Genomic DNA, 25,296 nt, shown 5'->3' on the forward strand with positions numbered 1-25,296 from the left:
CCAAAAGCCCAATGACCACTCAAGTTTACAAAATCAATGACTATTCAGTGTTCAGCAACTAGATGGGGGCGTTGCTCCTCATTTCACATGCGAAAAAAGAGCTCATTTACATATAGAGTCTTAAAGTACAGTATAAAACAGCCTGTTTAATTCTAAGGGTCAGAAAGACTGGGGAAATGCGAAGGTGAATTAACTAAATAGCTTGTTTTTGGTCCAAACAACCTTGTAGAATAAGTTTTAACGTTATTTCAGTGAAAAGATTCTTCGTCGAATTGTATATAAAATATAGTCTCTCAGAGAGTAATATACATTCTGGCTGATTAAAAGTGCTCCATCTAATTTTGACCAGTCATATGACATACTGTATGTATAACCAAGTCAATGAGAATATTAATGAGGTTACCAAGGAGATAGCATTTACTTTAATTAGAAGAACCAAGACTATGGCCTTTTTTACTGCGGCGTGGCGAAGAGTCACAAAAGGAATTGATTGGTTTTGGCATTTAGTCTCTGATCAAGTGTCATCTATTGCTTCAGGAGGCAAGAAGATAATCTAAAGTGACATTTCTCTTCTGCCTGATTTTTCTACACTGATGAAGGCAATTACCTCAACCCTAAATGATCATTTGCAGAACTTTCAGCCTCTTGATGTTTGTGTGTGTGTGTCAGATTTACTAATTTACTTCTATGTAGAGCAATAGTCAATCACAAGGTACGGTACAAATGCCTTTTAAAATCATTTATCCAATCAAATGGCTCCATTCTGGTATGCCACGCCCACTTTACACGATCCTTCCAGCTTCTGATGGATACAGTCAAATCCTGCCCTACGTTTGCTAAGTAAAATTTGTGATTCAATGACATTTTGTATGGTCTTTCTGATGAAAATATAATGTTGACACAACCCGATCTCACGACCAAGTTGTACGAATTCGACGAATGATTAAAAAGTGGCTAATTTGTAACAATTCATACGGACTCACTTGTACGAATTAATACGATTTTGAAAAATCGTACATAATTTAAGAATTGGCCAATTCGTATGAATTCGTACGAATGACCTACCCCTTTCCCCGCCCCTAAACCTAACCATCACGTGGGTTTAGACAAATCGTACGAATTAGTACGAGTGAGGTCGTACGAATTAGTACGAATTAGACACTTTTTAATCATGCGTCGAATTCGTACGAATTGGTCGTGAGATAGTGTTGGTTGACACCGATTGGCCAATTACTGTTACAGGATGTTTTCATGGACATAAACTCAAACCCTTTAAGGATGCAAATGCTCTGAAAAAGTTTATAACACATTTATGTTTGTTGCAGATAATCTAGGAGTATTTTTATACCAGCCTGGAAGCAAAAAAACGGCAAAATCATAAATTCGTGCTCGGAAAACAAGCCAATAACACAACGCTCATTACTCAGGAGCCGCTGCCGTTAGTCCACGCCACAAAACAAAGCTCTGTGCTATTTCACTGAAAGGTCCCGCATGAGTCTCACAGTGATTTCGTGTTTGTTGCATTTTCCCATAGTACGTAATAAATATGTCACGAAAATGAAGGTCACCTAACCTTGGTGCATCAAGACGAATTTGGCAGGACAGCATAATGCCTTCCAAGTTTGTGGAACAAATGAAATTCTGCTGCTCTGTTGCACTATGCATCCAAACAACCATTACAACTGGCTTTATATACTGTCTGAGCAGTAGACCATCAAATAGAGTTTTTATTCGTTTGCTGGAGCACCATCGAGAAAAGAAATCCATCGCTCGTATGCAAAGGCATGGAGCAAATCTATATTTGATGTTGAAATGATAGTTTCATACAGGATAAAAATTGATCACGGCATCTGCGACTGTAGTATTAGATTTGCGCGAGGCGTCATTGGTGGTCTTTTGGGCAATTTTTTTTTTGCTGGGAGTTGCTTGGGAATTATTGACCGTTACGAAAACGGAGTAGGAATTGTGAGGCTGCGTTTTCGTTCTGTGGCTCCGTTGCTTTTTGTTCATTGGTAAAATGCGAAGACAATATCTGCTGTTTTTCTTCTCCACCAACAGTCGTTTTTCATCCATCAAGGCATTCTCCTCTCCCCATCTTTCGGCACTTGCTATAACTGATTTAGCATTTATGGTGGTAAAAAATTAATCTAAATGTTGGGCAACAGGGAACGCAGAAGCTCTGGGCTGATTTATTTCCGACTTAATTCAGAATGGCTTGACATGATGAACGCTACAGAAAGTGGGCAGTTGTGTTTTGGAAGCATTAAAGCGGCTGTTGTGAGTTGTTTGATTGAAAATCATAAATCAATGAGCTCAAACCTTGGACCAGTGCTGGGACTGTAAACAGCAGAAAGCCTGTGCCGTGTGCATTATTAGCTGATACACTGAGTTCATGCATATTTACTTGTGCTTAAAGTGACTGAAAATAATGTGCTTTATGAATAAAAAGCTGTTTTGAATCTGATTTCTATTTGAATACATTTCCCTGGGGATTTTGTTTTTAAGGATGCAGGTTCTACACCAGTGCACCATCAAATTGAGCGTTATCTGGATATCTAACTGTACACGTTAACTTACTCGGCATTAAGATTCTCTTCAAAACTGTTGCTCCGCCGTGACAGTGGTTGACCGTAGAAGAAGAATTTAGTCTGCTCTAGCTAAAGGGATAGTTCACTTTGAAATGAAATTTTGGTATGTTTTAGCTTACCTCAAGGGCATCCAAGATGTCAGTGTCTGTTTCCACAGTAGTTTTAATTTTGATAATTTTAGGTCAAACCGTTCTTGTGTGTCAGTCATATAATGGAGGTCTATGGTCACCACCTCATAGAGCATGCACAGAGAAGTCCAAAGTAAACATGATTTAATGACTCTTAAATGTAAGTACACATTGATGGCCTAAGACACGAAACGAGCGGTTTGTGTGAGAAAACAAACAGTATTTATATCGTTTTTACCTTTAGTAATTGTACTATAATAATAATTAATTCATGGCCGCTAAAAAAGTATGTTCTGTGTATATAGTATGAATGTATTCCACACGTACTACATCTGGCATGTTGTCATTATCATGTGACCTACCAGCCATTCACAAATCCTCCCTCGTGGCATCATGGGATAGTAAAGTGCCCATCTTATGCACAATTCAGAATCTCACGGGTGGTAGTAGGTCATCCAGGTACTTTTTGCAAACTTTAGTGGTACTGTGAATTCAGACATACTACTTTTGTCACATAGTTTTTTTCGCCTACTATATAGCATGGAAGAATGTGGATGCAGCCAATGGCTTGCAGAGGCCATGCTTGCTGATGTTTTGTTGGAAGTCTATGACTCCTGCCCCTGAACTTTCCCTTGCCCTGTATCTTGCGCTTTCATTGGCTGTAGGTTGTCGGCGATGTCATTTCAAGTCTAAAACACATTTCACACTACTGGATTGTCACTATGGAAGCTTGTTTCTGCCACAGAATGAAAAATAATTAATTTTGTAAAAGTAATTTTAAAGTAATTTTGACTTTTTATCTCACAATTCTGACTTTTTCTCACAATTGCGAGATATAAAGTCAGAATTGCTTGATATAAAGTCAGAATTGATTGATATAAAGTCGCAATTGCGTGTTATAAAGTCGCAATTCTGACAATAAAGTCAGAATTGTGTGATATAAAGTCACAATTGCGTGTTATAAAGTCAGAATTAATTGATATAAAGTCGCAATTGCGTGTTATAAAGTCAGAAATGCATGATATAAAGTCAGAATTGCGTGTTGTAAAGTCAGAGATATTTTGTGAGATATAAACTGTTCTGAGGGGGAAAAAAGTTGGTCTGATAACTCGCAATTGCGAGTTTATATCTCGCAATTCTGAAAAAAGATGTCAGAATTTCGTGATATACTCCCAATTATGTGTTATAAAGTCAGAGATGCGAGATGTAAACTCGCAATTGTGAGAAAAAGTCAGAATTGTGAGATAAAAAGTCTAAATTCTGTCTTTTTTTCCTCGCAATTGCGACTTTATTTCTCATTATTGTGACTTTATATCTCACATTTGAGACTTTATTTCTCTCAATTGCGACTTTATTTCTCACAATTGCGACTTTATTTCGCACAATTCTGACTTCATATCTCGCAATTGTGAGAGAAAAAGTCGCAATTATTATTATTATTTTTTTTTATTCAGTGGTGGAAACAAGCGTCCATACTTATAGTACGTGAACAAGCACCAATTTGCCTCTTATTTTGAGCATTTGTCTGCGATTTTTCACAAAATTGTCGGCAAGTAGAAAATTGGGGCTAAAATTTTGCAGAGTGTACCTGGCATTAAGCTAAACGAAAATGAGAAATGTTGCTGTAACTGAAAGAAATTATGTATTTATGTATTATTTTATTTCAGTTAACGTTCGTTTTGTTTCGAGTAACGGAAATGTTTTTGTTATGGGTTTTAATTTGTTGACGACAATATCCCTGCACACATAATGAATTGATCGCGATGTATTTGATTAGATATATATATTTAAATTAATTATGAAGCAGACTCTTGATATTTCTGGTCACTGGCTTACTAATTTATATAATCTTTTCTTTCTAACCATTTGTTTAACTCTGTAACATGAGCACACTTCCAGTGTAGACACTTTGTTGAGTTGCTAGCAATTGCTGCCAGAAAGGAGCTAATTTTATTCAGAAGGAAATAAATAAAGAGAAATGCTCACTGCAGAGTTGTAAATCACTCGATTTAAAATAAACAGAAGCACTTCGAGGCAGTAGTCATAATTTATAATATATCATTGTTTTGTGCAGGCATGTGTGGGGGAGTGTGCGTATATTTTGGGCATTTTCGGTCTAGCATCGTTTCAAAAGCTCAAATGCAGGTAAGGTTGGGTCAGTGTTGTGTTTCTTTCTCTTTGTTTAACTGCTTGGCGGGGAAAGAAGATCTCTGGCTGGCCGTCTGTGTCTGTGGTAAAAAGGCAGCAATAAAAGTCATTCACAGGGCCGTCTCACGAGACCCCGGGCCAAAGCTAATCACAACTTCGACCCACTTCTGGATTCCAATGACTGAATCAATTGAGTCGAGGTCTCCCGACGGAGCACAACAAAGTCGGTGTGACTGCAACTTTAGCCTGCTGCGGCCCAGCGCCACAACGCCGCGGTTGCTTGCCCCGTCTGTGATTGGCACAGAGGTGTGCTCTTGATACTATATACAGTCAATAACAAAGAGCCAGGCACAGCTATTGAGTTCAGTTACAGACCGTCTCTCCTGGGCCTTTTATTTGGCTGGGAAAAACAGTGTTGAAAAGAGAAAGGCATGTTGGGACATATAGCTATATATCGCAATAGAGATGAATCGGGTTTACGTGTGTGTATTATGAATAGAGGCTAATATTTTCGAATCTGTCAATAGTAACAAGGTTTACTCTCTGCTTATGGTGTGATACTGTGATTAACAACACACTGTATGTGGATTGCTTATTTATTAATATTGCACTGTGCTACTATATAAACACTTCCGAAAGATGCTTTGTCTTTACAATAACATGCACAAAATAAGACTAGGACTATGGAGTCCATTTCAATATCTATGCAATGTAAATTTAAAACGCTCAATTATGATTCACCAATTGTCCTTCATCAACAAATCATTTATCAATCAAGCATTTTAAACATAAATGATGGACATTTTGTCAGTCATGAGACGTCTTCCAACAAGAAGGCATAGTCAGTCAGGGTTTGACTAGCAGTTGTTGATATTAGTGATGTTCTTGCGTTTCTGCCAGGTTGCAGGCTCTAAGGAAGGAGAAGTCTCGTGACGCCGCTCGCTCGCGCCGGGGGAAGGAAAACTTTGAGTTCTACGAGCTGGCAAAGATGCTTCCGCTCCCCGGCGCCATCACCAGCCAGCTGGATAAGGCCTCCATCATCCGCCTAACAATCAGCTACCTTAAGATGAGGGACTTCGCCAACCAGGGAGACCCGCCGTGGAACCTGCGCATCGAAGGACCTCCGCCCAACACCTCAGTCAAAGGTAAAGCTCAAGATTTAGTAGAAATCAAGATTTATTTTGCTCTTTTTGTTGTTGTATTTTTCCCCCCAGGTTATTTCAATTGAATGTATATCATGTGTAGTATGCTGAATATTGAATACTAAAGACAATAATTTCAAGTTAATTTCAACAGTTAGAAAATGTTTGTACAAATTTTCAAGGTATGTCATAACCAGATTAAAAGGTAAACCTGGCTAACTCACAGCTCATAACTCCTAAACAGAAGTTCATCCATGTAGAAAAATAGCAATATTTAGTAGTGCTGTCAAATCGATTAATCACAATTAATTGCATCTAACATAGACGTTTTTGTTTATATATGTGTTTATGTATATGTATATGTATGTGTATATACTGTGTGTGGATATATATATATATATATATATATATATATTAGGGCTGTCAAACGATTAATCGTGATTAATCGCATCCAAAATAAAAGTTTGTGTTTACATAATATATGTGGGTGCACTGTGTATATTTATTATATATATATATATATAAATACACACACATGCATGTATATTTAAGAAAAAATATTATTTATATATAAAATATTTATATTTATACATAATATAAATGATATATACATCTATATGCAGTATATAAATTAAAATATTTCTTCAATATATACAAGCATGTGTGTATTTATATATATAAAATAATTATACACACTACACACACATATATTATGTGAACACAAAGTTTTATTTTGGTTGCGATTAATCGCGATTAATCGTTTGACAGCCCTAATATACTGTATATATATATATATATATATATACACAACATATATAATAACACATTATATAAACATAATTGCCAAATGACTCATGATTGTCAAATCGATTAATCGCATCTAAACATAAAATATTTTCTTTATAAAATGTGTTATTATATATGTTGTGTGTATATATATATATATATATATATATTCACAGTATATACCCATACACATATGTATACATAAACACATATATAAACAAAAAATTAATTGTGATTAATCGATTTGACGGCAATTATATTTAGACTACCTGAAGCTTAAATAACAGACAAGCTTCAGGGTAATTAAATAAAACAAAAATAGTAAAATAAATAAATCTGATTCTAAATAATTATTGTAAATATGAAATAAATGAATAATTCTGAGCTTAATTCACAACTACAATTGTAAGTAAATATTTTCAGTAATTTTGCCATTTTTGGTCACGCTACTGCATCCAAAATGAACTGAAGATGCATAACTTACAAACATGCATAACTAAATATAGAAACTTGATACTGTAAGTGTAAACACATTGTAAACTGGTGGGGGATGAGTTGAGATTATTGTCAGTGGTAAACAACCACAAAATCAACAGCTCATCAGTTAGTACTCTTGGTTTCCAGCAAGGACAGGACGTAGTCTATGAAACTATGGACGTGCATTCAAAAGTCCAGTGAGATCTGCACAGCGATCATAACTCGCTCCCTCCTGGCCGGAGTTTGCTGCACCACAGGCTCGAGAAGAAAAATAGCTGTCGGTTATAAATAAACAAGACTGTGTCATGCCCTACAGAACCCTAATTAGTTACGAATGTCAGTACACTGAAGCAGCCTATAGATTTAACAGTAACCATGGATTCCTAGTTGGACTGTAACGATTAGCTGAGTAATGGGCCTGGTTAATCAACTAATGCTAATTGGTTGGTGATAAAGGATGCGGTCGGGATCAATGAAAATAAAAAAGATGCGCTCGATACTTGCTCTTCTCGTTATATTTGATGGCCGTGGTTAAATGTAATATTTATTTTTTAGTACCTGGGTTTCAACAAAAAAGACGAACTAGTACTTCTGATGATTACAGTTGCCACATTTTTTTTTTTTTTTTAGAATATTTGTATAATCATTTTCCTGATTTTTGTTTTTTTTTTTGTATGGAATTATAGCTAAAGATTTTACATTATATATATATATTTTAATTTGATTTAATTTTCTTAATTACTGCTACTGTACACCTGGAATGGCTGTAGTACCGTGAACGGTGTTAGAGGCAAGAGTAAACAGTTGCAGTTTTCAGCGTCTTTGTTCTGTGTATTCCAGCCGGCACACAACAGATGGTACCATTGTTGTCTTGCTTTGAAGAGCCGCATGCATTTTAATGAGAAAATGTATATGGTGAATAATTCGGAGTAGGGCCGGTCCACGAGTCCGTTGCCTTTTCCACGTCCGACACCAACGTGCTCGACATGCAGTCCAGGAAATGATGTAAGCGAAGGAAATGAATAAAGTACATCACATCCCCATGTATTAATGAAGGCTCAGCAAGGTGAATCCAAACCCTCTAGGACAATGAGAGGCGCTTTGTGTCCTTCCATCTCATTGACAGCAGCCGTTTGAATTGAATCAGTAGCGCGGCTCATTTTATTTGCACTACATTTCGAACAGAACCTGTTATCGATTCCCGTTTTGCCGCTCTGCATCGCTAGAGCTAATGGATACTCAGCCCCGCTCCCGATTCCTCTGAGCTCATGAATCTCTGTTTATTTTCCGATCGGAGAGAGGAGATGGGGCTGACCTACAGCGGCAGAGAGCTCTCTCCTCATCCTCCGCTGACTCCTGCTGGATTGTTGTTTAGAATAAAAGAGGTGCATGTGTTTTGATTGGCGTACAGCTGACCGGGAGGCGCGCCGCATGCCGTAATGCAGAGCATGCTAATACGAGCATATGGTGACTTATTGCATCAGGCCCGGAGCTCAGAGGGCAAGCCTGTTTTCTCCCTTCCGACTGTTTGCACACACGAGTCAAGGTGAGCTGTGAGAAAATGATATTGTTTCCTGTGCCTGGAAGTAGCCGGTTCATCTGTCAGTGCAGACTTCCAGGCAATTTCCCATTGACTTTACATAGAGGTCTGAAGCCGCCGCTGATGCTATTACACCATATTTGCTGTGAAAAGAAGCAAACAAACCCCAAGTTGACTTCTTGTAAGGCATCTCTCCATAAGAACTGATGATCGTAACCTTTTGGGAAATCTGTGAGCAGTGTCGTTTGGCAAATCTCACGCGAATCGGAATGATTCGTTGCTATGAGAAAAATCTACCTTCATTTTTCGATTCTTTTCATTTTATTTTCTGTGTGAATAAAGAACAATTTGGCACTGCCATTTGTGCGACGGAGAGTCGCCATTAAAGGGATAGTTCATTTTGAAATTCATTTTTGGTATGTTTTAGCTTACCTCAAGGGCATCGAAGATGTAGGTGTCTTTGTTTCCGCAGTATTTTCAATTTTGATATTTTTAGGTCGAACCGTTCTTGTGTGTCAGTCATATAATGGAGGTCTATGGTCACCACCTCAAAGAGCATGCACTGAGAAGTCCAAATTAAACATGATTTAATGACTCGTAAATGTAAGTACACATTGATGGCCTAAGACACGAAACGAGCGGTTTGTGTGAGAAAACGAATAGATTTATATCGTTTTATTTCTTTTAACCATGCACAGCCACAAAGCCCTCAGATCACTGTGGTTACAAGAGGTAAAAACTAAATAAATACTGTTCGTTTTCTCACACAAGCCGCTCGTTTCGTGTTTTAGGCCATCAATGTGTACTTACATTCACGAGTCATTAAATCATGTTTAATTTGGCCTTCTCTGTGCATGCTCTTTGAGGTGGTGACCATAGACCTCCATTATATGACTGACAGACAAGAACGTTTTGACCTAAAAATATCAAAATTGAAACTACTGCGGAAACAGACACTGAGGTAAGCTAAAACATACCAAAAATGAATTTCAAAGTGAACTGTCCCTTTAAAACAAAGCCGCCTTTTGTTGAATGCAAAACCAGGACGAATTCGGGCCTTTATCTGTAATAAAAGCCTGTAATACTGGCATCACAACTAAAAGAATTTGACCTCCGTTCCTCAGGTGATGATTTATTATCATAAGTCGCGCAAGCTAGCCGCCTCTCTCCTTTTGCGCCTGTTGACCTTTACCATAATTGACCCATCAACTAATTTTTTTGGAGCGTTTTAACCGAAATTTGCTAGTCTCTGTCAGAAGCGTTTCACATCTGTTGAAGGACACTGCACAAACAAGCATGACCTTTCTGTTGTTTGGAGGATGGCGCGGGCCCCTGACCCCCCTCCACCACCTGTGCATTCATTATTCATGCATGCAGAGCAGCGAGCAGTCGCCAAAATGCCACACTTCACCAAGCGCGCACACACCCAAACTCTACAGCGCTGCCTCCACAATTGACACGTTTTGCGCCTGTAGTTAGCTGCCGAGTCGAGGACACATATGCCAGTTGTCTTTTTTTTATGATCACCGGAAAGGAATTCCAAATGGGCTGAAATATTTGCAAAATAGCAGCTTTGAATGTTTTCCATCGGAATGTCAGAAACTCCCTTTTCCATCTTAATCACCCTGGGCGTAAACATCTTGTGCCAACGGCTGCTCGGAGACTGATATTAACGGAGGGGAATTAATTGAGTGAAATGCGAATTTATTTTACATGCAACGGCAATGCCCACAGGGAAATAAATCACAAATGAGATCTCTGGAATGTCTCAATTGTGTCTCCTAGACGGCGATGAGAATAAATGGAGAGCAAATGGAGGCTTTCCTGTGGAAAAAAGATTCCAGGGATCTCAGTAATGTCTCAAACCCTATCCAAATTCATGTTATAGCTGTATAGTTTTATGTTGACGTAGAGTTCACCACCTTTCAAATGTTTGGAGTCTGCGAGATTGATGTTTTGTCTCTTATGCTGAGATTATTTGATAAGAAACACCGAGTAATAATTGTGAAATATTATTACAATTTAAAAGAAATGTTTTCTTACGGTGGCGTATTTATGGAGGCGTATTGCATTCACTTGAAGAAAAAAAATATACTCTGTTTTTCTGAATTAACGAGTTAATTTTTCATGAGAAAAAAAAAAATTCGCTCTGTTTTTCTGAATTAATGAGTTAATTTTTCATGAGAAAAAATAATTTTTCATGGATTTTTTTTTTGCTCTGTTTTTCTGAATTAACGAGTTAATTTTTCATGGAATTTTTTTTTTTTTTGCTCAGTTTTACAGAATTAACTCGTTAATTCAGAAAAACAGAGCAAAAACTTTTTTTCTCACGAAAAATTAACTTATTAATTCAGAAAAACAGAGCAAAAACTTTTTTTCTCACGAAAAATTAACTCGTTAATTCAGAAAAACAGAGCAAAAACTTTTTTTCTCTTGAAAAATTAACTCATTAATTCAGAAAAACAGAGCAAACATTTTTTTCTCTTGAAAAATTTACTCATTAATTCAGAAAAACAGAGCAAAAACTTTTTTTCGCATGAAAAATGAACTCATTAATTCAGAAAAACAGAGCAAAAAAATGTTTTCTCATGAAAAATTAACTCGTTAATTCAGAAAAAGAGAGCAATTTTTTTTTCTCATGAAAAATTAACTCATTAATTCAGAAAAACAGAGAAAATGTTTTTTTTTCTCATGAAAAATTAACTCGTTAATTCAGAAAAACAGAGCAAAATATTTTTTTTCTCATGAAAAATTAACTCATTAATTAAGAAAAACAGAACAAAAAAAAATTCCATGAAAAATTAACTCGTTAATTCAGAACAACAGAGCAATTTTTTTTCTCATGAAAAATGAACTCGTTAATTCAGAAAAACAGAGTAGATTTTTTTCTTCAAGTGAATGCAATACGCCTCCGTAGTTTAATTGAATATATTTTAAAATGCAATTTCTTCTCGTGATGCAAAGCTGAATTTTCAGTATCAATTCAGTCACAGAAATCATTCTAATATGCGGATATGCTTCTTATTCATTATCAATTATCAATGTTTAAAATAATTTTTGTAGATGCAGTTTTTTTCAGGATACTCTGATGATTAGAAATAGAAATCTTTTGTAATATGACAAATGTCTTTGCTGTCACTTTTGATCAATTCAATGCGTCCTTACTGAATTAAGTATTAATTTCTTTAAAAAAATGATCCCAGACTTTTGAACAGTGTGTATTCCTTGTTTAATTTAATTCTCTTTAGGAGATCTAGGAGAAACATCTGATGCTGAGACTTGGATTCAACTGGAACAGTAGAGTTTTCCTCTGTTGTGGCTTTTGTTTTGTCGTCGTTGTGCCGTTCTACTGTAAACATCCTGTTTGAATTGGCGGTTTTCTCATCAGTTGGGTTATAATCTATTCAGCAGTCAGTGGAAGCGAGTGGAACATACTGACAGAAACACACAGTGCTTTGTTGTGTGTGATTAATACCTGAGATGCGGCGGCCCGCTGTCTTTATTAGAGGCAGCGCTGGAAGCCGCCGCGTGTTCGCTGGTTATCAGTGTTTGATCTCTGGTGACTGCTGCATTGCATAGATGTGTCACTCAGCCAAATACGACGAAACCTCCTGCTTTTCAGGCCACTTGTTTTTATTTTAAGGAAAAGAGGATTTCGTAATCACCTCTTTCTTTGTTCGCGTGGTTTCGGTTCGTCTTCCAGGACGTTGTCCTTCGGCACCTCATAAACTCAAGCTTTTTAACAAGCATAATGGCTTCTCTTGAAGAGTAGTTTCATTTTTTTTTTTTTTTTTTTTTTGGAGACGACGACACGCGTTTCCAGAGTCGCAGCCAAATGTCCATGTACTTGTCCCAATTAGCATAATTTCATCAATAAACTCAAAGAGACCTTGAAGAAAATCACCCCCCACACTACATGTTTTCGTGAGCTCAGCTAACCAGTGTTGGTGAAGCTACTTTAAAACTAGCTTCATATTGACATGATATGACTGTATATATTTTATTAATATAAGAATTTCCTGGGAAGCAAACCCATGACCATTATAATGTTAGAGCTGTGCTTTGAATGAACTACAGGAATTACAAGCTACTCATAATATGTTGTTGTACATTCCAGCTAGCCTTTAGATTATAAGCTAACAAAGGGAAAAATAGCTAAATGTATTAAAGCAGTTGAGGACAAATAACATTTATTTACTGTAGTTCGTTTTTTACCTTCATTGAAAGGAACTGATTGGCTGAAATTAATCAGATTTTGTTGAACAAGATTTGAGAACAGTTTGGGTCAGCATGTATTTGAACAAACCATGGATATGGAATACTTCCTTACTATTTACTGAATCCTGCCTACTATTTTTTTAATAGACATAATTACATGATTATACACTGTTGTGTAGCATGACTTCAACATGTTCCATATGATTGGTTTCTAGTTTTCTTTGTAGAAATATATATATATATATATATATATAAATATATATATATTCCTTTATTCCTTCATTTGGCAGTCAAAAGTAAGATTAATTTGAAGTTAAAAATGGATGTGGCTGTAATTTATTCTAGTTCTTTTATGGGAAAAGGTCAATTTGTACTATAAACCAATGAGCTAAAACATCATGACTGTAACGGGGAGGCATTGTCTTGAGAATCCATATGCAGCTTTATTAGAACAGAATTCACGTCAAACAGGCAAGGGTCAATCACAGGCTTCAATAACAGTGTAGATAAGGCAGAATCAAAGTCAGAGTTCAGGCTGAGGATCAGGGCTGGCGGCAAACACACAGGGTAATCGAACAACAAGGCAGATGCAATCAGAACAGGCAGGCAGCAAAGATTCAAGGTCCAATAAACAGTCCAGGTCATACACGGGAAATCACACACGGAATAAACGCTCAGAAATGTATGCATGGCAAGACAAGACTTCGCAATGATGAGGCTGAGAGAACAGTTTAAATAGAGAGAGTGAATGGGAAACACCTGTGAGACAAATCAGCCACAGGTACGGGGATTATGGGATTTGCAGTCCAAGGGAATTAGTACTCCGGAGATGCTGACCTCTGGTGGTGAGTGGAGGGCGCCACAGAGGCTGTATTCGTGACAGAGCCCCTCCCCTGTGAGCGGCTCCTGACGCGAGGAGGCAAACGACGCCGGGGTCTTCCTCGAGATCTTGGGGCAGGTTTGTCCGGGTGATCTCTGTGGATATCACTAGTGAGTGAAGGGTCTAGAACGTCATTAGCGTTGATCCAGGATCTCTCCTCTGGACCGTATCCTTCCCAGTCCACGAGGTACTGAAGGAGTCTGCCCCGACGACGAGAGTCCAGGATTTCATGGACCCGGTAAGCCTCCTGACCGTCGATGATGATGGGAGGAGCTCTCTGGTCACCAGCCTCGTCTAGGCCCTCCTCTCCACTCGGACCACCAGCGGGCTTGAGCAAGGAGACATGAAAGGTGGGTGAGATACGGTAATGGTCAGGTAAGGCTAATCTAAAAGAAACTGGAGTGATTTGTCTGATGATTCTGAAAGGACCCACGTACCTGGGACTGAGCTTCTTGCAAGGTAACCGGAGCCGTATGTTTCGGGTGGACAACCAAACCCATTGCCCTGGTTGGTAGTTGGGATTGGTACGCCGATGTCGATTGGCCTGTCCTCTGGTGCGATGCACTGCCCTTTGTAGATGGACATGAGCACTATTCCACGTCTCCTCACTGCGTTGTAACCATGAATTGATTGCGGGTAAGTCCGAGGGTTCTCCAGACCATGGAAACAATGGGGGTTGGAAACCTAGGATGCACTGAAAGGGGGTGAGCCCTGTAGTCGGCTTACAAAGTGAATTTTGAGCGTACTCAGCCCATAACAGATAGCGACTCCAGTCGAACTGATTCTTCTGGCAATATGAGCGAAGGAAGCGGGTGAGTTCCTGGTTTAATCTCTCTACTTGACCATTGGCTTTAGGATGATATCCAGAGGTTAGACTGACAATAATGTTCAGTAGCTGACAGAAAGCGGACCAGACTCGGGAGGTGAACTGTGGACCCCGATCAGAGACTATATCCTCCGGTAGACCGTAGAATCGAAACACATTGTTGCAGAGGACCTCAGCGGTTTCCAGGGCAGTGGGAAGCTTGGGAAGAGGTATCAGTCTGCAGGCTTTTGAGAAACGATCAATTACCGTGAGAATGGTAGTGTGACCCTGAGAGAGAGGAAGATCCGTCACGAAGTCGATGGCGATGTGTGACCATGGTCTTTGTGGGATGGGTAATGGATGAAGAAGCCCAGCAGGTAATTGATGTGGAGATTTAGAGGTATTACAGATGGTGCAATTTTGAATGAACGTGATGGTGTCCGCTCGTATAGAAGACCACCAGAACTTGTTGTTGAGGAGTTGTAAAGTAGCTGTTATACCTGGATGACCGGAACTTGGGTTAGTGTGTACCATTTGTATTACTCTCTGTCTTAGGGCCAGTGGAACGTACATAAGATTAGGTGGGGTTTCAGCCGGTGGAGGTTCGGTGACTTGGGCTTCCGCGATCTCAGTTAATATATCCCACTGCACAGGTGCGAGAATGATGGTGGATGGAATGATGGGTTCTTGATCTGGCGATAGGAGATCTGACTCATAAAGTCGAGAGAGTGCATCTGCCTTGGTATTTTGCGAGCCTGGACGATACGTAACTCTGAAATCAAATCTGGTGAAAAAGAGTGACCATCTGGCTTGTCGATGGTTGAGTCGTTTGGCTGATTTCAGATATTCGAGGTTACGATGATCAGTGAGTACAGTGAACGGATGTTTAGCCCCCTCCAGCCAGTGGCGCCACTCCTCGAATGCCGCCTTCATTGCGAGAAGTTCGCGATTGCCAACATCATAATTCTGCTCGGTAGGATTTAATTTACGGGAGAAGAACGCACAGGGAAACAGCTTGGGAGGTTCCCCCTGGCGTTGTGAAAGCACTGCCCCAATGCCCGTGCTAGAAGCGTCTACTTCAACTATGAATTCACGTTCAGGATCTGGGTGGTGTAGAATTGGAGCGGTTGTGAATCTCTCTTTTAGTTCACTGAATGCTGCTAAAGCTGCTGAGAACCAGGTTAGTCGTTGGGTTCCCTTCTTGATCATGGATGTCATGGGGGCAGCGATACTGCTGAAGTTACGGATGAACCGCCGATAGAAATTGGCAAAACCCAAGAAGCGTTGCAGTTCCTTGAGAGTAGTAGGTTGGGACCACTGAGCTACTGCCTGTACCTTCTTGTCGTCCATGGCGACCCCTCCCGAGCTAATCACATATCCGAGGAAGGAGATGGTCTCTTGGTGGAATTCGCACTTCTCTGCCTTGGCGTACAATTGATGTTGAATGAGACGTTTGAGAACCGCTCTGACGTGTTTAACGTGCTCCTCATAAGTCTCAGAGTAAATGAGGATGTCATCGATGTAAACAATTACCCATTGGTTCAACATGTCTCTGAACACGTCGTTAATGAAAGCTTGAAACACGGAAGGGCTATTGGACAATCCGAATGGCATAACGAGATATTCGTAGTGCCCTGTCGTGGTGGAGAAAGCAGTCTTCCATTCGTCCCCCTCACGAATACGGATGAGATTATAGGCACAACGAAGATCCAGCTTGGTGAAATATCTTGCTTGTCTGAGTTGTTCAAGAGCTGCCGGAACGAGAGGTAGAGGGTAACGAAACTTGGTGGTGATGGCATTGAGAGATCGGTAGTCAATACAGGGACGAAGACCTCCATCTTTCTTTTTGACGAAGAAGAAGCCAGCTGATGCGGGTGACGTGGAAGGACGAATGAAACCTTTGCTGAGTTCCTCCTGAATGTAGGATCTCATAGCCTCTGCTTCAGGTTGTGACAGCGGAAAGACTCTGCCCTTGGGAGGTTGTGATCCTGGGAGGAGATCTATGGCACAGTCACTGGCTCGGTGTGGTGGTAAGTGTGATGCTTTCATTTTGCTGAATGCCTCGGCTAAATCCTGATAGACACTGGGAAGTACCTCGGAAGTCTCGGTCCCCTTTTTGACAGGCAAGTTGTGAAGACAATTATGAAGACAGAAATCTGACCATTGAGTGATTTGTTTCTTAGTCCAGGAAATAGAAGGGTTGTGAAGCTCTAACCATGGAAGTCCGAGGATGATGGGATTTTGTGGTGATCGAAAAACAAACAGACGGATGGATTCAGTGTGGAGAACTCCAGTGCTCAACTGCAGATCTTCAGTGGTGAATTTGATGCGACCGGAGCCCAGAGGTCGGCCATCTAGCGCTGCGACTGCCAAATGAGAATCGTAAGGAACAAGGGGAATATTATTATTTCTCGCAAAAGACATGTCGATGAAGTTTCCTGCAGCCCCTGAGTCAATTAATGCCAACGTCTCAATGACCCTCCCATTTATCTCCAGATTAACAGCAATCTCAAAACTAGTAGTGGGTTTGGGAATTGAACTCACCACAGTGGAATTGCGGGATGGTCTGGTAGGACAAGTTGCTCTTAAATGTCCCGGTAATCCACAGTACAAACATAGGCTCTGTCGAATGCGTCTCTCTCTCTCTTCCTCACTGATACGTGTAACACCAATTTGCATGGATTCTACATCTGAGTTGACTGTTGCAAATGTCATGGGGGAAGTGTGCAGACGGTTAGTGCGACGAGATCGAAGGAGATTGTCGATCTTGATGGACAAATCGATGTACTTCTCCAGTGACAGTCCCTCGTCACGACAGGCAAGTTCCGACTGCAACTCCATAGATAAGCCTTTACGGTAGTGGAGCTTAAGAGGATCGTCGGGCCATCCCGTCTGAGCTGCGAGAGTACGAAAAGATAACGCATAATCCGCTGCCGAACCCCTTCCTTGCCGGAGAGATAATAATTGCTCACCCGCCTCCTTTCCTCCAACGGAGTGCTCAAACACCTCTTTGAAGCGTTGAATAAAATCCCTGAACGAAGGAAAGGTTGGTCTATCCTCATTCCATACGGCGGTAGCCCACTCCAACGCTCTCCCCGTGAGAAGTGAACACACAAATGCGATGCGGTTCTCATCTGAAGGATATAGCATGGGTTGTTGATTGACAAACATAGAACATTGAAGTAAGAATCCCTTACATTTATCTGGAGATCCATCAAATTTCTCCGGGAAGGCGAGCCGAGGACTGGCAGTGGGAATAGCCTGTGCCTGTGCCGGTACCGGTGGTAGAGTCGGGGGTGGCGCCGGTATGCCGGGTGCGGAAGGCTGAAGTGCTTGTAAAGCTTTTACCAGCTCTTCAGTAATCGAAGTCAATCGACTGAGCTGTTGCTGGTGGGTGGCCAGGACCGATGCTTGCGCAGTAACCTCCATGGTAAAATGGTAGAATGCTGCTGGATCGACATCTGGCGAAGTCTTCTGTAACGGGGAGGCATTGTCTTGAGAATCCATATGCAGCTTTATTAGAACAGAATTCACGTCAAACAGGCAAGGGTCAATCACAGGCTTCAATAACAGTGTAGATAAGGCAGAATCAAAGTCAGAGTTCAGGCTGAGGATCAGGGCTGGCGGCAAACACACAGGGTAATCGAACAACAAGGCAGATGCAATCAGAACAGGCAGGCAGCAAAGATTCAAGGTCCAATAAACAGTCCAGGTCATACACGGGAAATCACACACGGAATAAACGCTCAGAAATGTATGCATGGCAAGACAAGACTTCGCAATGATGAGGCTGAGAGAACAGTTTAAATAGAGAGAGTGAATGGGAAACACCTGTGAGACAAATCAGCCACAGGTACGGGGATTATGGGATTTGCAGTCCAAGGGAATTAGTACTCCGGAGATGCTGACCTCTGGTGGTGAGTGGAGGGCGCCACAGAGGCTGTATTCGTGACAATGACCACCTGCCTAATTTGCTGTTGGTCCTTCACATGCTGCAAAAACTAGAGGTCGACCGACATGTTGTTTTTTTTCACGCCGATGCCGATACCGATCTTTTTGAAATCCGAGTCGGCCGATGGCCGATTAATGCTGCCATCTATATTTAAAAAATATTTTGGCCAATATTTGGCCGATATTTGCTTGGTTTTTAACCTCTATTTGAAAGATAAAATGTAAAAGAAATGATAATTACTTAACATAGACAAACTTTCTCAACAAAAACATTTTATCCTTTCAAAAAATATCCGGAAACATGTATTTTTGGTTTGTTTTGTTTGTTGACGGACAAAGACAAATGGACATAACCTAATTATAACAAAAAAGGAGAAAAAAAAACTTTAAATGATTTAATTTTTTATATATTAGATGTATTATATTTAATTTAATTTAACTTCTAACAATAACGTATTTCACTAGTAAATTGCTGTTAAACGACAAAAACAACCACCAGATGGGAAAATGATATTTTACAAAAACTTTAAATGCACCACAACGCACCATCCGTCTGTTGTTCTTCAGACAACGGCATCCCGCTGTTGGACCTTTTAGTCTACAGTGAAATATAGTCACACTTTACACTGTTTGGCCAGCATTTTAACCATGTTTAATCCAGCTACTTATGGTCAGTGTTGTGCTTGACGCGTTTCATGAACGTGTTCATATTTAGGTCTGCTGCTTGGCTGGAAAATGAGCGGCAATCTAGCGGCAGCGTGCGTCAAACACGTGTTCCACGACAACACTAGGCTGCCCACAGATGTGCCTGCCTAATAATCGGCTTGATATACTTGGATAGTGGCCGGTGCCGATTATGTTAAAAAATGCCAAAAATCGGGCGATTAATCACCCGACCGATTAATCGGTCTACCTCTAGCAAAAACAGTACTACCTGCCGATGCCTGCAGTCTCGAAGACCCCCGAAGGTGTCCTGTGATTTCAAAACATTTGCAGCAGATTCTTCAAGTCCTGTTGTTTGGTAGGTGGAGCCACCGTTGATCAAATTTGTATGTCCAGCACATCCAAAAAAGGCTCAGTTGAATTGAGATGTTTTGAATTTGGAGGCCAGGGCTTTGAACTCTTCAATATGTTCCTTAAAAACATTCTTGAACAATGGGTGCATTATCCTGCTGAAAGAGGCCACTTCCACCAGGGAACACCATTGTCATGAAGGGGTGTTTACTATCTAATATACCCAGACCTTAATATGTGGCCTTGTTCAGGAGATGATCAACGATATTCACTTCACCTGTGAATGCTCACAGTGATGGGAATAACGGCGTTATAAATAAATGGCGTTATCTTTCTTAGTAACGAGTAATCAAACGAATGACTGTTTCCCCCGTTACAATCGCTGGACACATTAATGACAATAAAATGCGGCGTTACTATAGCCTAATTGAGCTCACTGAAGCGGTTTCCATCCGAGTAGCTCTCTCTCCGCCATAGGACCTGCAAAGTTTTTTCTCTGGTGTGTGTGTGTGTGTTTATGAGGCGCCGGACTGGACTAAAGCAAAGCGAACGCCGCGAATGTGCTCGACAATTCGCGAGATAGAGTGTGTCCGAGAGACCAAGTGTGTCCGAGCATTATATAGTTTGCTTATAAATAAATTACAAATTTCAGCATTAGAATAATCTCTGTAGCCTTTTGTTATCATCTGCAACAATTTAATTACTTTACATGGTTATACAAATAAGATCTAAAAAATAACCTTAAAGGGAATTCGGGTTCTGGGAGCACTTCTTGTTAAACTGTTTATTATTTGAATTTTCACTACAAAGAGTGTATTTATATTAGTCTTATTTGTTGGCCAGTTGTGGTCTGTGCAATATTAAATATTAAAAGTTCTAAACCTAATCCTAAAATTATATTTTATTGTTCTACTATATTAATGATAATATTTCAAATGATATATTGAATTGTATTGGTGTATCTCACATTGTCCCACAGCAACATTACGATAATGTAGATTAGTGTACAGTTTTTTTATAATAATAATTTATTCTATAGTGTCCATTTCATTCATTTAATATATTTAATATTGCGTGCATTCAAGTTATTTGACACACATATTTTTAAAGTAGCGTAATAGTTACTTTCCCTGGTAATTAGTTACTTTTATAATGATTTAAAGGGATAGTTCACTTTGAAATGAATTTTTGATATGTTTTAGCTTACCTCAAGGGCATCCAAGATGTAGGTGTGTTTGTTTCAGCAATATTTTCAATTTTGATATTTAAGGTCAAACCGTTGTTGTCTGTCAGTCATATAATGGAGGTTTATGGTCACCACCTCAAAGAGCATGGACAGAGATGTCCAAATTAAACATGATTTAATGACTCGTGAATGTAAGGACACATTGATGGCCTAAGACACGAAACGAGCGGTTTGTGTGAGAAAACGAACAGTATTTATGTCATTTTTACCTCTTGTAACCACAGCCACAAAGTGCCTGCGCCCTCAGATTACTTGAACATGGCTGTGGTTACAAGAGGTAAAAACGATATAAAAACTGTGCGTTTTTTCACACAAACCGCTCATTTCGTGTCTTAGCCCAGGTGAAAAGGAAATATATTTAAATTGTACTTATTTTGATATACTTAATGTATTTTAAATGTACCGTATTAAATATGTATTAAATGTGCTAAATTGAAACAACTTCAAGTATATTAAGTGTATTTTAATATGTATTTAAGTTCAATTTTAAGGTAATAGTAATATATTTTATTATACTAAATTGTGCTAAAATGGAACCATTTTAAGTACATTTAATGTAATATAATAGCACTTATTTAAAGTGTATTTTAATACACTTTAAATCGACTTTAGAAATACAGCATTAGTATATTTTTAGCTTCACATTAATGCGTTCTGAGTATATTTTAAATATAATTTCAGCTTATTAATAATGTATTAGTAGAACACTATTGGACCCACTATTAACATATTAAAAATATATTTTTCCAAAAACCATTTAATATAAAAATAATATATTTTAATGTATTAAAAATACATTTAAACATTTGAATTCAACAAAACCCAATAAAAAAAATATTTCTACAAAACACACAAACACTCTTTGAAAGATAAACTTTAATGCACTACATCAGTAAAGCATTATGAAAACTAAACAAAATACATTAACATAAAATGCATTGATTTGCAGAGGTATTAAACAGAACAAAAATAAATAAATAAATAAACTAACTGAAAGGAGTAGTTCACTTTTGAAAAAACTTTTGGTGATAATTTACTCACCCCCATGTCTTCCAAGATGTCCATGTCTTTCTTTCTTCAGTCGAAAAGAAATTAAGGTTTTTGATGAAAACATTCCAGGATTTTCTCCATATAATGGACTTCACTGGGAACCAAACAGTTCAGGGTCCAATGGCTAACAGTCAATTTGTCGTGAAAGCATGAGAATTGGCTCAATTGCGAGAGTCTTGTGCTGAATGCTTGAGAGTTGGCAGCCCTGACAAATCTTTTTTCGAGTCAATTCATTCATTTCGTTCATTGAATGAATCTAATGACTCGGAAAAATATTTGTTAATTTTGATGAACGAGTTCAAATAGGAAAATCATGAACATGCATAACAGAACAGAGCAAGGCGACCATTTGAGCTTATAAAACTTAAACTTGTGTTTTTTTTTTTTTTTAAATGAGCGATCGTTTCGCTTGATAAGACCCTTATTCATCGTCTGGAATCGTTTAAAGCCCTTTGAACAGTTTGCACAGAAACTGTCTTTTGGACCTTGAACCGTTTGGTCCCCAATGAAGTCCATTATATGGAGAAAATCCTGAAATGTTTTCATCAAAAACCTTAATTTCTTTTCAACTGAAGAAAGAATGACATGGATATCTTGGCATGGGGGTGAGTAAGCTATCAGCTAAAGGTTTTTTTTTTTTTTTTAAAGTGAACTAATCCTTTAAGTCAAACAAAGTGAAATACAATAGCAAAAAGTAAAGTGGCCAAATCTTGAGTAAAAAGAGAAGTTCGTGACTTGTTCAGTCTGCCATAGACTCTTTTGGGGACATCAGAAACACCGAGGGAAATCTGGCAAGAATAAATAAAAAACAAGCATTAGTATAAACTTGTTCATTTATAATTCTAATAAAAAGCTGTCACTTTGTTACTTAATTCAGAACACTTAATGCACAAAAAGTCAGATATAATTATTATAACAAATAGGATTTTTCTTTATCATAAAGAATTTTCTAACCATTTCTGAGGTTTCAGGAAGACACAGCTCAGATGCCAGATCTTGGGCTTGAGCTGAATGAACCTCGTTTCATGGACTCCAGGGCCTCTTTGAGAGATGCTAATATCCCTGGAAGCTCTATAAGAAAAAATAAAGTTGCATGTTATACAAAGTTAGGGCAGAAAAAACACTAGTTTGTGTTCTTCATATATAATTTGTATTTTGTTTAAATGGTGAAACATATTTAATGAACCATTACTGTAACTTCCACCCTATTATTAAAGTAATTATTCATTATTAATAAAGACAGAACTTTCTATTGAAAGTTACAAGTTGGTGACAGCTGATAACGCCTTGATTAAATGTAAAAAAGCTGAATACCACTCATAAAATCATATAAATCAGTCCCTCGAGAAAAACACGATTATGTGATTGCATAATTCAATGCATAATCAGGCAAAATACATATTCATTTTTCAAATACGTGTTAATATATATAGGTCACTTAGTTACTTAGCTGCTACATGACACACTATTGCCTTTTTTTTGTTGTTTTTCACCAACAAAAAGTTACAAATCAAGAGGATCAACTAGTACTACTTACTCGACTTGACCTCATCTACTCACGGTTGGGTTTAATAAAAAAAATGTCTTTGCAATGTGCAAATTCCTTGGCTAGGCTAAATATTAAATATAAAATCTCTCATTTCATTATTTAACATCATTTTAATTTCTCAGTGCAAGACATTTAATAATTGGTTTTGTGAAAGCTTATAGTTGGTGATTACAACTTAATTTATTTATCGAATTGACATGAAAACTGACAGCCTACTAATAATTAATTAGATTTTACTATGAATTAAATATCACAGATGTGAAAGTTTTATTAGAGCTTAAAATATATTATAATATTTAAAACACAAGAAGTTACTTAGGGACAATCAAGCCTGTCGTGTAATCACCATTAATAACCTTTTTTCTGCAAACACAGTGTGCAATGTTTTTATAGTTGTATTATGTCACTGTCTAGATCTATAACAATTAAGTTGATAGACGTCAATGGATTAACTCGCTTTAGTGTCAAATCAACAGAAACGCCAGTAATCCACAGAACATCGACATCAACTTCTGAAAATATTTTCTAAACCCAAAGTGAGAATAAAGCCAATTATACTAATCACTTAAACTAATAAACTTACCACCAAGAAGTAAGATCTTTTCTGGCAGTATCTTGCCCTGTCCATGTCGTGGCGGCGCACCTCTGCGTTGTCCTCTTCACTGCTAGCTAAATTGTTCGCGGGAGCTGACGACCTGGTAATCTGCTCGTGTGTTCTCTCAATATTAGATCGGTGCTATCCACATTCACTAGGTCCGAGCCAGTGAAATAACAAAGCAAAATTTGGAAAATATATGATTTCTGTTGAAATATCCGAAGCTATAATGGGATACCACAGACAGTCAGTATCCGCTGTCTGCGCCCCGCCCAACATGTAAGTTCAAATGGCAGTGTGTGATTGGACAATTGCCGGCAAGCTTGTTTTGAAAAGATTGGCTCTGATTGGTCCAAATGAATGCAACTGGAAATATTAACTAACATCCACAAAAAAAGAAACAACTCTGTTTATATAAACCTAACATGCTTATTAACAAGTTTTTTTTAATTAATTTTGGCTAAACAAATGTAAGAGTCAAGCTTTAAGAAATTTATTTTGTTTTTCTAGTATGTACACCTGATCTTTTATGTTGATGTGTGCAAGTACTGGTATTCACTTGTTTTGTGGAAAAGACTATTTGATTAATTAATGCAGAAGTATAGAAGTGCATTACTTGTTAGTCAAATTTTAGTGCTTTTGAAATACATATGCATTGAGTTAAGTGTTGGTAGTATTACAAAAAGTGTGTTAGTTTTTGGTATATTTCTTAAAAGCTTAACTGAGCACATATTTATAATTAAAGTGCTACTTCTAGTCTTTGTAGAAATATACAATTAATTTCGATACATGTTTAATTGCCTTCATGTTAGGAAGGGAATTAAAGGGACTTGAATTTTTAAACTTGAAGTGAACACAAAAAATACTTTAATTTAGCAACAAGTATGCTTTCTGTAAATACACTAAAACTTCACTAAAACTATGTTTGTTTTTAGCATATTTCTAAAAGTGTAATTAAGTGTATATTTATTAGCATTGCGTTTCTAGTAAAACATTTTTAAATATAATTAAAATATGTTTGTATTTAGAATATTTCTTAAAAATGTAATTAAATACCAATGTACTTCTAGTACACTTTTTAGAAACATATTTAAAGCATGATTGTCATTAGCATATTTATTAAAAATATAATTAAGCACACATTTATTACCAATGTACTAATAATATACTTTTTTAGAA

At 38.2% G+C, this 25,296-nt stretch overlaps 1 protein-coding gene across 5 annotated transcripts in view; it reads left to right on the forward strand.

Moving 5' to 3' along the window:
* Positions 1–25,296, forward strand: part of npas3 (neuronal PAS domain protein 3) — a 385,360-nt gene that overhangs the window by 120,980 nt on the left and 239,084 nt on the right. For all 5 annotated transcript variants that reach the window (XM_089120156.1, XM_089120157.1, XM_089120158.1 and 2 more), the window contains one exon: positions 5,765–6,009. In XM_089120156.1, the coding sequence (XP_088976282.1) occupies positions 5,765–6,009 (245 nt within the window). The remainder of the gene's footprint in view (positions 1–5,764; positions 6,010–25,296) is intronic.

This window comes from Pimephales promelas, chromosome 15 (genome assembly GCF_988280905.1).
Source record: "Pimephales promelas chromosome 15, fPimPro1.hap1.1, whole genome shotgun sequence".
Taxonomy (NCBI): domain Eukaryota; kingdom Metazoa; phylum Chordata; class Actinopteri; order Cypriniformes; family Leuciscidae; genus Pimephales; species Pimephales promelas.